General features: G+C 43.6%; 1 protein-coding gene and 1 long non-coding RNA gene across 3 annotated transcripts in view; one reads left to right on the top strand and one right to left on the bottom strand.

The window, feature by feature from the left end:
* Positions 1-2595: 2595 nt before the first annotated feature.
* LOC118522811 (uncharacterized) lies at positions 2596-5388 on the bottom strand. 2 transcript variants are annotated; one of them, XR_013445751.1, is made up of 3 exons: positions 5255-5388; positions 3950-4187; positions 2596-2978 (listed from the first exon to the last, which is right to left on the bottom strand). It is a non-coding gene; the product is annotated as an uncharacterized LOC118522811 (long non-coding RNA). The 2 variants fall into 2 exon arrangements; XR_004910797.2 differs by having other exon boundaries at positions 3950-5388.
* Positions 5389-5532: 144 nt separating this feature from the next.
* MAP1B (microtubule associated protein 1B) overlaps positions 5533-13524 on the top strand; it is a 93211-nt gene continuing 85219 nt past the window's right edge. Inside the window, exon 1 of the mRNA XM_078067209.1 lies at positions 5533-5822. Within this exon, the coding sequence (XP_077923335.1) occupies positions 5639-5822 (184 nt within the window). The 5' untranslated portion in view covers positions 5533-5638. The remainder of the gene's footprint in view (positions 5823-13524) is intronic.

Genomic DNA, 13524 nt, shown 5'->3' with positions numbered 1-13524 from the left:
ATGTCATGGACTTTGAAGTCTGACATACCTGAGTTTTTATAGGTTTTCTGTGATTTGGAGAAATCATCTAACTTCTCTGCATGTCAGTTTTTCATCTGTCCACTGGCAAGAATAATAACTCATGGCAAAAAAAGAAATCACAATGAAATTAGAAAATATGAAGGGAATAAAATGAAAATACAACATATCAAAATGTGTAGGGTGCAGGTAAGGCAGCACTTAGGAATGTATCATCTTTATTACATATATGAGAAAAGAAGAAAAACTGAAAATCAATTGAGCTTCCCAAGAAGCTAAAATAGGAAGTAAAATAAAACCCAAAGATATCAGAAGGAGTGAAATAGTATAGCTAAGAACAGAATCAATGAAAAAATACGCACATACATACAGTAGAAAATGATCAGTAACATCAAATGTAGTAAAGATAATAAAAATTGATAAACCCCTTTTATGTAAGAACGAACAAGAATGAACAAGAAAAAAAGACAGAAAATACAGACTACCAAGATCAGAAAAGCAGAAATCTTAAGGCCATTAAAATGATGAAAAACAATATCAATTTCTTAGGTTTGTGAGAATTCATTGAAGCAATATACTTAGAGCACCTAGTATAGTAACATGGCTTATAGAAGCCATTCATATAGTTGTTGTTACCCTTTGATTGAGCACATGCTCTGTGCTGGGCACTGGTAATCCTCAGGTGAGTTGGTGGTTATGTGTGAAAGTGGGGGGATAAACATGGCTCTGGCCTCCACAGAGCAGAGTCCAGTGGTGAAGACAGAGGAATTTTTAAAATTACATACAAAAATGTGAAATTACATTGATGACAAGTGCTACAAATAAGAAGTGGAGCATGGAGGTGAGTGCATATAAGTGCATATAAAAAGGTTCACTGACCTAGTAAGGGAGGTCAGGGAAGGCTTCTCTAAGGAGCGGAGATGCTATCTGCAGGGCAAGTAGACATTAACTAGGTGAAGTTAACTAGTAAGTGCTTTCGGCAGGCGAAAGAGGAGGGGAAAAGGTCCTGCATTTGGAAGAAGCATGCTCTGATGTGACATCAGTGTGGCTGAAACTGGAAAGTAAGGATGAGGGGGTGGCTAGATCCAGCTGAGGAGATGAACGGGGGCGACTTTGTGGGACCTTGTAGGCCATGCCAAGGAGTTTGATCTTTATCCTAAAAACAATATGGAGCCATTTAAGAATTTCAGGTATGGGTGGGTAACATGACCAGATCAGAAAAGATCACCCTCCAAGTAGTGTGAAGCATGGATTGGATGAGGGGCCTATTGGATATACTGATGCCAGTCAGGTGACCATTGCTGTTGCACAGGACAAAACAATGTAACTATTGTTTGTAATATAAATTAAACTGGAAATGACTCAATAATGCCAATCAATAATGGACCGGTTAAATACATTATAGTAATAAAGACAATGGATTACCATGCAGCTATAAAGGGAATGAGAAATATTAATCTATGCTGTTATGGAGTTATCTCCAGATTATATTGTTAAGTGAAAAAAGCAAAATGGAATGGAAAAATTGTGTGTATATATGCTGTTTATTTAAAAGAGGTAGGAAGGATATACATATATATATATATATACACATATATATGTATCCTATCCATATACACATATATATCCTATCTATATATATATGTGTATATATATATATCCTATCTCTCTCTCTCTCTATATATATACATGTATCTACTGCATTTTTTAAATAGAAGGCTAATTTGCAACGACGTGGATGGAACTAGAGGGTATTATGCTAAGCAAAATAAGTCAGTCAGAGAAAGACAGGTATCATATGATCTCACTGATATGAGGAATTCTTAATCTCAGGAAACAAACTGAGGGTTGCTGGAGTGGTGGGGGATGGGAGGGATGGGGTGGCTGGGTGATAGACATTGGGGAGGGTATGTGCTATGGTGAACGCTGCAAATTGTGTAAGACTGATGAATCACAGACCTGTACCTCTGAAACAAATAATACATTATATGTTAAAAAAAAAATAGTAGGAAGGGAAAAATGAAGGGGGGAAATCGGAGGGGGAGACGAACCATGAGAGACTGTGGACTCTGAGAAACAAACTGAGGGTTCTAGAGGGGAGAGGGGTGGGAGGATGGGTTAGCCTGGTGATGGGTATTAAGGAGGGCACGTTTTGCACGGAGTGCTGGGTGTTATACGCAAACAATGAATCATGGAACACTACATCAAAAACTAATAATGTAATGTATGGTGATTAACAAAATAAAATTTTTAAAAAAGTTAAAAAAATAAAATAGAAGGCTAAACCTGGGCAAAAGAGTTAGAGAGGGAAGGGGGAGGAGAAAGAGAGGCTAAAGTTGTCTGAATACAAGTTGTTTTGTAGATTTGATTTTGGGACCAAATATTTTACATAGATATAAATCAAAATTAAGTATAAAAAATCAATCCTAAAAACCAAAAACAAAATGAAACAGATGAACCGAATTATGTATTGAGTTAGTGGCATAATCATAAAAATGAATTAATTGAAGTGACTTTAAAACTGCAGCCCTTTGGGATCTATCTAATAACAAAGAGAATTGAAAAAAAATCTTGAAGTGATTTTAACATTTTTATTGTTATTCTGAGAGTATTACGTATGAATGACATCAGAAACCAATTTCTAACCTGCACACTCCTACGTCTCATGATGATAGAAGGTTGGATTACGGTGCTGATAGTAATCCAACTAAGTAATCCAAGATTGAAGAGATACTTAGATAAAACTGACCAGACTTCATGCTCAGTTGTCCATGGGGCTAGAGGTCAGGGAGGAGTCTAAGATGCTTTTGAGGTTTCTGGCTGGCATCATAAGATAGATGGTGATACTGGTCGCTGAACTAGGAGAAGTGAGAGGATCAAGTTTGGGGCGCAAAGGTGATTTTGGTTTGGAGCATGTTGAGTCTCAGGTCTCTTTGGGACATCCAGGTGACATCAGGTGGCTGCAGGCAACACAGGCTCTCTTCTGTTAGTTTTCCGCTTCTACCTCCTTAGCATAATTTTTTTTTTTTTTTTTTGAGATGGGGATGGGTGGGGACTACTTTTCTAGTTCGTAGTGTCACTTAATATTCTATTCTTGTTTCAGAGATCTTGGTAGTCATGCCCAACTTGATGTCATCTGCACATTTTGTAAGAATGTTTTTACTCCATTGTCCAGCAAACTGGGACAAAACAGGTGTATTCATTAACCACACCTTGAGTGCTTATTATTCCAATCACTGTATTAGGTACTTACACTGTCTACCGTTTACACCTTTCTTACAGAGTTACTCACACTTTTATAAAGATATTATTCTCTCCAGTATACTAACAAAGAGACTGAAGATCAAGAAGAGTAAGTCCCTTGCCCAGAGTTACAAAGCTGTACAGCAGCAGTCAGCATCTCTAGTCTGTTTTCTGTCATTATGTCTTTGTTTTTCAAAGTCTGGGTGATGACTTAGGTGCTTTCTGGTCATGGCATTTAATTGCACTGACTCACACAGTAAGAAAGCTCCTGTGTTATTTTCATCCAACCTTCTGACATGAGAACAACTCAGTTAGGAGGTAGTGTGTCTTAACCCCTCTCTAACACTTGCTAATCTCTGTTTTTATCTAGAGAGCTTACCCTGAGGGTCAGAGTCTTGAGCAAATAACAGTGTAGAGCAGGAGTTTAATTACATTATCTTTTTTTCATTATGTTTATCTTAGGGATACCTTCTATTTATAAGTGATATTAGTGTTTCCATTTGTACAGCAGTAAAGAATTTCATTGAAAATAAATCTAAATAAAAGAAACAGAGCTAAAGAAAATGATTACATAAATAAAAGTAATGGTGGTTCCATACATGACAGTGGGTCCCAACGGCTGCCCTCTGGAAAACAATGCTCCTTACCAAACCTCCTCCCCCAGTTATGGGTGTTGCCGCTGACTTACCTCTCTGACAGAAATTGAAGGTCTTCTCTTGACCAAGAAGGGATCTGTTACCATCTCACTTGGGAATTCTTTGTCACTGTTCACTGGTGAATGTGGCTCACCAGTGAGCTTGTCCCAGACCTCAACTGCTGTGGGCCAGATGGTATCTTATTCCCCATTGATCAGACTGGCAATGGAGGAAGGAATCATGGCTTTTGGCTGCCCACTGTGTCTCCCATGCCAGGGTTTCAGGAAAGAGCTAAGAGCAAAGTGTGTATCACCAATAAATCATGGTAGTTAATAGGTAAGACAATGGGCTAATTTGGAAATCTTAGCCTATCCAGGTGATTTTTTTTTTTTTTTACTAGCATGCATTCTAGTATTAAAACTATATTGACTAGTCTAATTTCCATCCAGTCCTCTTTTTTAAGCTTCTAATCCTGCAGTCTTTTATAATAGTACCATGTCTGTACATTTTGTTCGTTCTTCACCATCACAACCCCTTCCTGGGACAGAAGCTATATTCAAAAGATCTGTGAGAAATGGTTGTAGATGGGCTGCCTTTAAACATTTTTATGTGTTCTAAACACAAAGGCAATAAAAATTCCCAATGCCACATATATTTTTAAAGATATCACTGTCACATGAAATAATTTTGCTTGTGTGTCCCCTAGGGAACTGAAAAGTACATTATAGTCACTGTAATCCTGCTGGGAGAGAGACAGTATCTTCTCTTTATTCTTTGTTATGCCTGATACTATCTGTTCAGCATATTATTAAGAAAAGAAATCTGTATCTAGAAAAATGCATCTGTATTCCTCTCATTTCCCATGAGCACCACAAAGCCAGTATTTTTTTTTTTTTTTTTAAACATTGGGACTTGCAGAGTAGGGTCCAATGCCTGAACAATATTAGGGTTAGGTTTTGCATTTTTGATGTATTAAGTGAAGGTGGAAAATACTGGTAAATATGTCTTCTTAAGTCCACAAGGTCAAAGAAAAGACAGGTTCCATCTTCCTGGGCGGGGTACCGCCAGCACTACACCCGCTGTGCTATCTATCACAGCACCTGAGAATCTAGTTTCATCACAGGCGGGACACGAGGCAGAGGCCTGACTTGTGCACCTCGTACAAGGTAAATATCCCCACTGTAAAAATGGAAACCCATCCCATGCTCCTGCACAAGCCGGGTGAGTGTATGCAGCCGGCAGTGGGTGTGGGGGGGGTGTAGGTGGGTAGTGTTTTCCCCCTTCGCGGCTGCAGCGGGGGCCCTTAGGGTCCCCCAGGCCCTTGACTCCCGGCCCTGCCCTGACCATTGTCCGCACACCTCTTCCCTCCAGCTTCCGGGCCGCGGGCGAGATGATTTGCTGCAGATGACATCAGCTCTGGGCCAACGGCTGGAAGAGCGGAGGCAGCCACCGCGTGAGGATGTGCCGGGTGGTCCTTTCCTCCTCCTCTTCCTCCTCCTCCCGGCTCCCAGCCTAGTCTCCGTATAAAAGCGGCGCCGCCTCCCCGCCCTCTCTCACTCCCCGCTCCTCTCCGCCGCGCGCTCTAGGAGAGGGCGGAGGGGGAGGCGGCGCACAGCGCCAGGAGGGGGGGGACGCAGGGGGCGGAGCCGAGACAGCACCTTCGGAGATAATCCTTTCTCCTGCCGCAGAGGAGACGAGCGGCGGGACCCGGACACTTCGCCGAGGCATAGCGGGCCGGCAGGATGGCGACCGTGGTGGTGGAAGCCGCCGAGCCGGAGCCGTCCGGCAGCATCGCCAACCCGGCGGCGTCCACCTCGCCTAGCCTGTCGCATCGCTTCCTCGACAGCAAGTTCTACCTGCTGGTGGTCGTCGGCGAAATCGTGACCGAGGAGCACCTACGGCGTGCCATCGGCAACATCGAACTCGGTAAGAGGCCCTCAGTCCCCAGGGGACGCGCTCGAGGAGACGGGCAAACGCGACCCCACCCAGGGCGCGACGGCCACCCTCCTTCTCAGGCGCGCCCCGCACCCGCACCTCTCCCCGCCACCCCCCCACACTCAGTCCGGATTCTTTTTTAGGCTAATTACGTAGAATAATGCGAGTTATCAGATTTGAGACCCAGCGGGAGAGTCTCTCCTAACCTTGAGGGCTCTGTCATCAGGCTGGGTCTGCAGATCCGAGCTGGCCACCGCCTCCCCCGCTAAATGAAATGCAGGTGTCGGAGGAGCAGAGGCCGCGATAAAGCCCAAACCGCAGGGAGCAAAAGGGGCGGAGGGAGGGCTTGATGCCAACCCAGCTTTTAGTCCTCTCCTGCCCCCCGCAAAATACTGGGACTCCCCTCTCCCCCTCGCCGGCAGACCATGTGCCAGTGCCCGCGTGGGAATCATCCTCACCGCAGTCACCTCAGCGCCCGAGAAATGCCTTTTCTGGCTTAAAACCTCCCGATTTGTTCTTTCCTCGCAATGACTAGGCTAGTCCTGGGGCCACGCCCGCTCCCCCCTCCCCCCCACCTCCACCCGGGACGCAGAGATGGAGAACCGCCTGCGCTTGGTTCCCAGACGGCGCCCGCCTCGCTACCGCCCCTGGGACCCTGGTTGCAGCTTTCAGAAAGGACAATGGGACCCCAAGTTGCGGGGTGGGGCTTCTTTCAAAAGTCTCAGCCTCGGTAGTGATGGCTTAGGGGGAAGGGGGGGGCGTCGGCGGGTAGGGCCAGCGGGTAGGGCCAGCGCCTCGCCCGGTGCGCGCACTAGGAGCGCGCTCTGCAGAGGCCGAATAGCGGTTCGCCCAGAACCCTGGGCGGGGCCGTGAGGGCCCGGCAGGCGCAGCCTCAGGCGCGCGGACCGACCCGCCCCCCAGCCCCACCCGGGCTGCCGCAGTGCCCCCCTCCGCTCGCCACACCTGCCCCCCGCACTGCGGCGCCCCCATCGGGCGCGGTCGGCCGGGCGTGCGCTCCGCCGGGGCCTCGGGCTTGGTGCTGCGTACCCCCACTTCTCCCTCGGCCCGGCTTTGTTGCGCTCGAAGCCCCCCGAGTGGGCAGCTCTGGTCTCTGCCTTTGCCTTCACCCCTGGCGTTCCATACCTCCCCTCGCCCCTGACAGAGGTCGCCAGGTCCCTCCGCAGCCCCAGCCCGCGCTCTATTCTCTTGGGGTGGTGCTGAAACGTTTCTGCCTGGAGACACCGGCTGGTGGGCGTGGTGCAGTCCGCACTGCGGTCTCTACGGCAGCCCGAGGCGGACAAAGGGCGTTCACGCAGCCCTCGTTCCCCGCTCCCGGCACCCCCCACCCCCATAAAAGATGAAAGGAAAACCTTATTTTCGATGAAAAAAATTAAAGCTTGTTTTCCGACTCTGCATTTGGAAACGGCCGCTTGTCCCCAGAACAAAAGGCTGCAGGGTGGAGACTGGAGTTGCAGACCTGGTTCTTTTGTTTAACTTTAAAGCACTGATTTTCCCTTTCAGCTTAAAAAAAAAAAAAAAAGCAGCATGGAGTCGTGTAATTTTATTCGAAAAAAATTCAAGAATAAGATTTCAATAGCGAAATGCCTTATTTGAGCATCTCAAAAACCCTTCATTTTCAAACTATAGGCCTTTAATGTGGTCCCTTCTTAGTTTGCACATTTTCTCCTTGGAAAATTTCACCCATACTGACTTTGGGTGTGGCTGCTATATGAATCAATGATTTCGGATTAAAAACAATTATTGTCAGCACCGTTGCCGGGGAATAATAATACATTAGGAAGTGCTTTGCTATCTATAAGATTTTCAGAACCACACGATGTGGTGCCCATTTTAGAGATGGGGGCCCAGAGAAGCCGGAAGGGTACGGGACCCGCTCAAGGTCACGTCACTCCTCAGTGACAGAAGTGCCCGCGCTGCACCGGTACCGGTTTTCTGGCTCTGTCACGATGTTCGTGCAGAGCAGACAAACATCAGAGGAACATCAAACAGGGCAGTTTTCAGAGCTTGCCTTTGTATAGCCACCCACTTGTGGGCAGCGCCCTGTGCAGGGAGGTGGCTCAGCACTCACCTTCCTACCCTAATTATCTTCCTGCTTTGTTACTGTGTTGATCATCCTTTCAGTACCCCATTCCTCAGGGGGTTTATTCAGTCCGCTTCTGTTTGAGGAAAAAAATAGATGCATCCAGGTAGTGCTATGAAGTGCCCTATCTTTACACCTTTTCACACTATTAGCGTGTAGGAATAAAGTTCAGATTTGTCTTTCTGACGTTAATTTTTTGAAATTTATTGGAGTAATATATAGAGAGGAAAAGGCACAAATCACAAAGGAGGAGCTCAGTGAATTTTCACAGAATGAACACACCTGTGTTACCTAGATCAAGAAACAGGCATTGCTGGGATCCCGGAAGCCCCCTCATGTTCCCTTTCCAATCACGGTGCCTTCCTGATTTTTAATTCTCTAATTTGGTCAGGTTTTTGCACAAAACTCCAAAATTGCTGCATTGAGCCCATTAACAATCAATCAAGTGAGTGAGCAGAGCCATTTCCTCACGCCCAGTAACAGATGCTGCTTTTCCTCTGGAGATTGCTCTCCTGGGTCCTGGGGTCTCAGATGCAGTTCAAGCTACTGGGCCTTCCAGTACTAAGCGAAATTGCTCCCCTAGCTCTTCAGAGTCTGAGATGACTTAGCAACAGGGCAGGCTGGCTCTGTTTCCCTGTGCCTGACACGCTCGCCGCGGCCTCAGCCTGCAGGTCCCAGCTGGGCGTCCTCCAGAGGTCACTCCGAAACCACTGCTATTGTTGCTGGGGCCTGCGGGCCGCGTCGTGGGCCGCGTTGTGTGGAGCGAGATGGAGATGCTCCGGGGGATTCGGCTCCCATTGAGTGCTGCAGGCTGGGAATGCAGTGCATCATTTGTTAGGCTTGCTTCCTGTTTCCCCTCCCATCTTAACTGATGTTCTGTGGGTTTGGAGACCCTGGTGACTTGGAATTTTGCCATCTGATTACTGAGGGTTCTTTGGGAAGCCTAGAAAATAAACCTGTAGGAAGATGGTGGTAATGCAATAAATCAACAGGCCTGAAACATCCCGATGTGGATGCTTCGTAAAGCTTTTTGAAACCACAGAAGAGAGATGGTTCTTCATTTTCTCAACTGTATTATTCAAAATGTGCAATGTAAGTAAGGTTTGCTCATATCTTCTCAAATTTGAAACAATAGTCTTCCCTTGGACTGGTCTAGCTTTATTTTGTGAGTTACGCAGCACTTTATGCCAAACCACTGTTGATACCACCAAATGCCACTCCCTGGCACCTCTTTTGCCCTCTTCCTAATTAGCCCCCAACTTAGACTTAATAGACATCCCCATTTTTAGCAGAGCCCCCACTCCTCCAGTTTATTTTAGGACATTGACTACATATATCCATGGCTTGCAGACTGAATTCTAGAGCCTTATGAAAGTTTTCATTGCTTTATTTTATTGCTTTATAGGAATTAAGACATATAAAGAATAGTAAGTGTCAGTTTGACATTTTCAGTTGCTGGTAAAGAGTGTAACTTTTCTCTGGTTAACATTGGGAATCAACAAGATTTGTTTATAAAAAGATAGGTGTGTGTAACATCTACTGCCCTGGATTTTGAAATGTAAGTTTAGCTGATTACATTGTAACCTTCTGATGTTACTTTATTGATTGTCTTCAGTTCCAGATGGTCAAGAGAATTAAGAACCCAGGAAAGATCTGGGGTTTAGTTTTCATTTTAACAGGAAAAAACCCAACACATGGTGAAGGTTAGAAGAAGTGTTGGAGAGTGTTATATATATTATGTTCATCTTTATACTTTTCAAAGTCAAAAGGCAGATGGATTTCTGCTTGTACTGCTTAATTGGTATTATCTCGTAAGGGTTCTGTGATCCATGCTGAAATCCAAGCCAGTCCCCAAATGTAAGGTCATTAAATTGATGATTCATTCTTAATCTCTAAAGGCTTACTTTTTAAATAAGTTCTAACTTTTAGACCAATAATAATTATAAATCACTTCTTTTGTTTGTTTCCAATGTGGGAAGCTATCAAAAGACCTAAATTACTTATCATCAATGCTTTGAAATGATGAAGTCTATGTAAGGTATTGCCTGCATTGCATGTATGTTATGAACATCAAGTTGTTGGCTTAAGAAAAAGAAAAAAAGCCAGTTGAAAGTTTGGTCAAGGGAAACAATAGGAAAACTTCTTTGACAAGTAAACCTTGAATTTAGCTCTTTTTTTGTTTTAATTCTGTTTCTTTAGCTTATGATTCTAATCTGCCTCCCGATCACTTTTTTAGCATAGTTTCACAGATCAAATCTTACAGTTCATAGGTTAACCATTTAGGTACTAGCAAAAAATATCCCAAAGCCTATGGATCAGAGGGATTTTTTTAAAAGTTCATGGGAAAAAAAAAAAGTCAACTTTCAAAGGCCCAAATAACTGTCAGGTAGAACCCATGTGCCATTTCAACATGTAATGAATGATCATTTTGCTGGTTTTCCCAATTTATTGTCTCTTTTAGGAATATAGATTTTAGTCTTTAAATGGGAGGTGCTTTTTAAAAATTGTTGGTTTTATTAAATAACCGTGCAAAATGCTTGCGTGATTGGTAGGCTTGGCAAGATATAACGTGTATAAAGTAAGGGAAAGTGGCTCCTCATTGTTCACCCTGACTTGTCCTGTAATGAACACACCCCCTCCCCCCACACACAACCTTTTCATGTCTCCCTTTTCCATCTGTAAACTTTAGGTGCACTTTAGCCTCCCTTTTGTGCCTTGCTTTCCCCTGGATTCAGAGAACTGAGATAAAAAGATCTTTGTTACCCTCAGTCCCCTTGGCTGGAGGACTGGCCTTCAGACAGTGGTGGTTCTACCACTGGGCACCAGCCCCAGATTAGGTGGGAGAATTCTCAGGATGCCTTGCCATAAGTCAATTCCCAGGGGTGACAGGTGTCCTCTGGGCCTAGAAATTTAATAAATGGAGGTTGACCTTCAGTTGGTGGAGTTCTTCTATTCTGCCCTGACGTAGGTAAGCCAGTAAGGGGCACAGTCTTCATAGAGTGCTGGAGAAGCAAAGGCTCAGGAAAGAGAGTGTGGCAAGAGCCAAAGATATTTTTCTGTCCTATAAGCTTTAGAGGGCCTACTGTTGGCTTCCTGTTAGGCACAGAGGGAAGATATATAAACCTACTAAATGAAATAGGAGCCTTCATTGAGAAATAGTATTTCTCTTTACTAGTATCATCCAGTAGAAGGTACAAAGTATATTATTTCTAAAATTGGTATAGAAAGTGGCCTCATTCCAAAATTTTCCTTTCCAACTAAAATAGCCAGTAAGTCCTTTGTAACCTTTATTTTATAAGTGGTAGTAGTGAATTATGCATTGTTAAGACATAATTTGGCTGGAAATTGCTCCTTTGAAAAGAGAACCCTAAATTTTTAGTTTCATTGGCAGTAAAAACTCTGAGAAATATTATTTTTATCGGCCTTTTACTAGTGTAATTTAAAAATTAATTTCTAGATGGTTTTTCGTTTTGTGCTTTTTCCCTTGCTAAATTACAAATCATACAGCCAGGAGTTTATGAAATATAAAGCAAACATTTAATTGCATGTGTCATGACAAGTTAATTGAAGTTGAGGGGAAAATGGCAAACAATAATATAAGAGCAAGTCTACATATAACCCTAGATGAAGTCGTTCAAATGATGGAGCAATTTGGACATAACGTAGAACAAAGGCAGAAAAATCGTATGAATTTAATTTAAATACATATATCTCATTATTAACTTAGTGACCCAACTTGACAAGCCAGGAGATAAAGTGGAGCTCAGACCTGGCGCACAGAGAATCCAGTTAACAATTACCAATTAAGCAGCTCAGACAGGAGCTTGATGGTTTTTCACACTAGCCCAGTATATAGTGTATATGTTGAAGTAAAATATTCTAATGAATTCAGACCTCTCAACCTGTCAAGCTTCCTTTGAAACAAAAAGAACCCATTTATCATTTCTGCACTAAAAAGATCTGCAAAATCTCAACATGCCTTTCTTGTTAAAATTTAAATACTCCATTAGCACAAATGCAAGCTGAGGCTGTTGATGTTTCCAGGGAGACCCATAAAATTCTCCTTTATAATTTAGTGTCTCTTTAGGAATGTTAACTCTTCCACACCTGAATTCTTCCCATGGATTGCATGATCAATTCTTGCCTCTATTTGGTGGACATGCATCTATTTGAAAATAATTCCTCACAGTCGAAAGGTGTTTGGTGTATAATCTGAAGATAGTCTAGATGTGCAGTCAATTGAGTTTCCAGAATCTTTGTGTAATACATTTTATACATATACAAGACACACATATACATATATATACACACACGTAAAAGCATACACACACGCATATCTTGTTTCTTTGCAAGATAAGAAGACTGAACAAGATATAAATGGGGGTAAATACAGACAGGCATTAAGGATTTATGGGTATGTTTAAATAATGCACTGCCATTTATACTCCCAAGTCTGTTTGAATGACTAATGACCAGCAAAAATGATTAAATGACCCGGTGTTTATTTAGAGATAGTTTGTCTGCTGTATTTTACCTGGAGGTTCAAGCCCCTGCTCTTAGTAGGTATGCAATAAATGGCTTTTGTTGCAATTGAGGATGCTCCATGCAAGGGTACAATCATGGATACTGCCTAATGGCTCTATCATGAGCTACCTATTTGGGAAAGTATAAAAATACATAAAAAATACATTAAAAAATACTACATAATACATAAAAAATAATGCATTAAAAAAACACGTTCCAGAGTTTTGTGGTTTCCCAGTTCTCCCTGGCTTGCTCCCCAGTTCTCCCTTCTTCCATGTCCTCTGGGGTCCCTCTGGCCATCTCCTTTAGAAGGACAGGGGGAGGAGGAGATGAGGGAGGTAGGGTATCTGAGTTCCTTCGACCCCAGCCTAGTGAATGGAAGGAAGCCTGAATGTGTGTGGGAAGAGACAGTTCATGGCCCCTGGCTCTGTAGAATTTTTTTTAAAGTATAAAATGTTGCCACATTTTTTGCCTCTGGATAAGAAAATTGAGTACAACCAACAATTGTGAATGAAAGAACTACCTGCCAAGCTAGTCAGGTAAAATAAATGCAGGGGAGGACAGAGAGGGCAAGTCTTTAAGATTGAGATCCAGTCTTCTTATCAAAGATCGCACACATTTTGGATTGATATCTGGGAGTTGAGAAACCCAGGTCAAAAATGGGATGGGTAAAGAAAAACCATATGTGCGCACAAAATGCATATGCACACTGCAAACACTACCATTTTGAAAACAAAAGCCTGGATTTGCATGCCAGCCCCCCCACCCTCACTCTCCATTTCCTTGCCACCTACAAGTGGACCCTGCGAAGCCTAGAGATGATCTGGTGGCCTCCTCACTGCTATAGAACTTAACCATCTTCCTGTCCTTTCTACTCCCTCCCTAGAGTAAAGCCTGTCATTTTCCTAATAACTGTTTTCTTTACTCTCCCAGAAAAGCTGCATTTACATTTTATGAGGGGCAGAAGTTCAGTCCACACTGCTAGTTATCCCTCTTTTGTGGCCTGGTAGGGAGACCTCCCCAGCCCTCCCATTTTGTGGGCATCCACTGCTAGCCACCAAGCTCTTC

Source organism: Halichoerus grypus, chromosome 2 (genome assembly GCF_964656455.1).
Source record: "Halichoerus grypus chromosome 2, mHalGry1.hap1.1, whole genome shotgun sequence".
In the NCBI taxonomy this organism is placed as follows: Eukaryota; Metazoa; Chordata; class Mammalia; order Carnivora; family Phocidae; genus Halichoerus; species Halichoerus grypus.
Note: the sequence above shows the minus strand (reverse complement) of the source record. Positions and strands in the feature narration are given on the sequence as shown.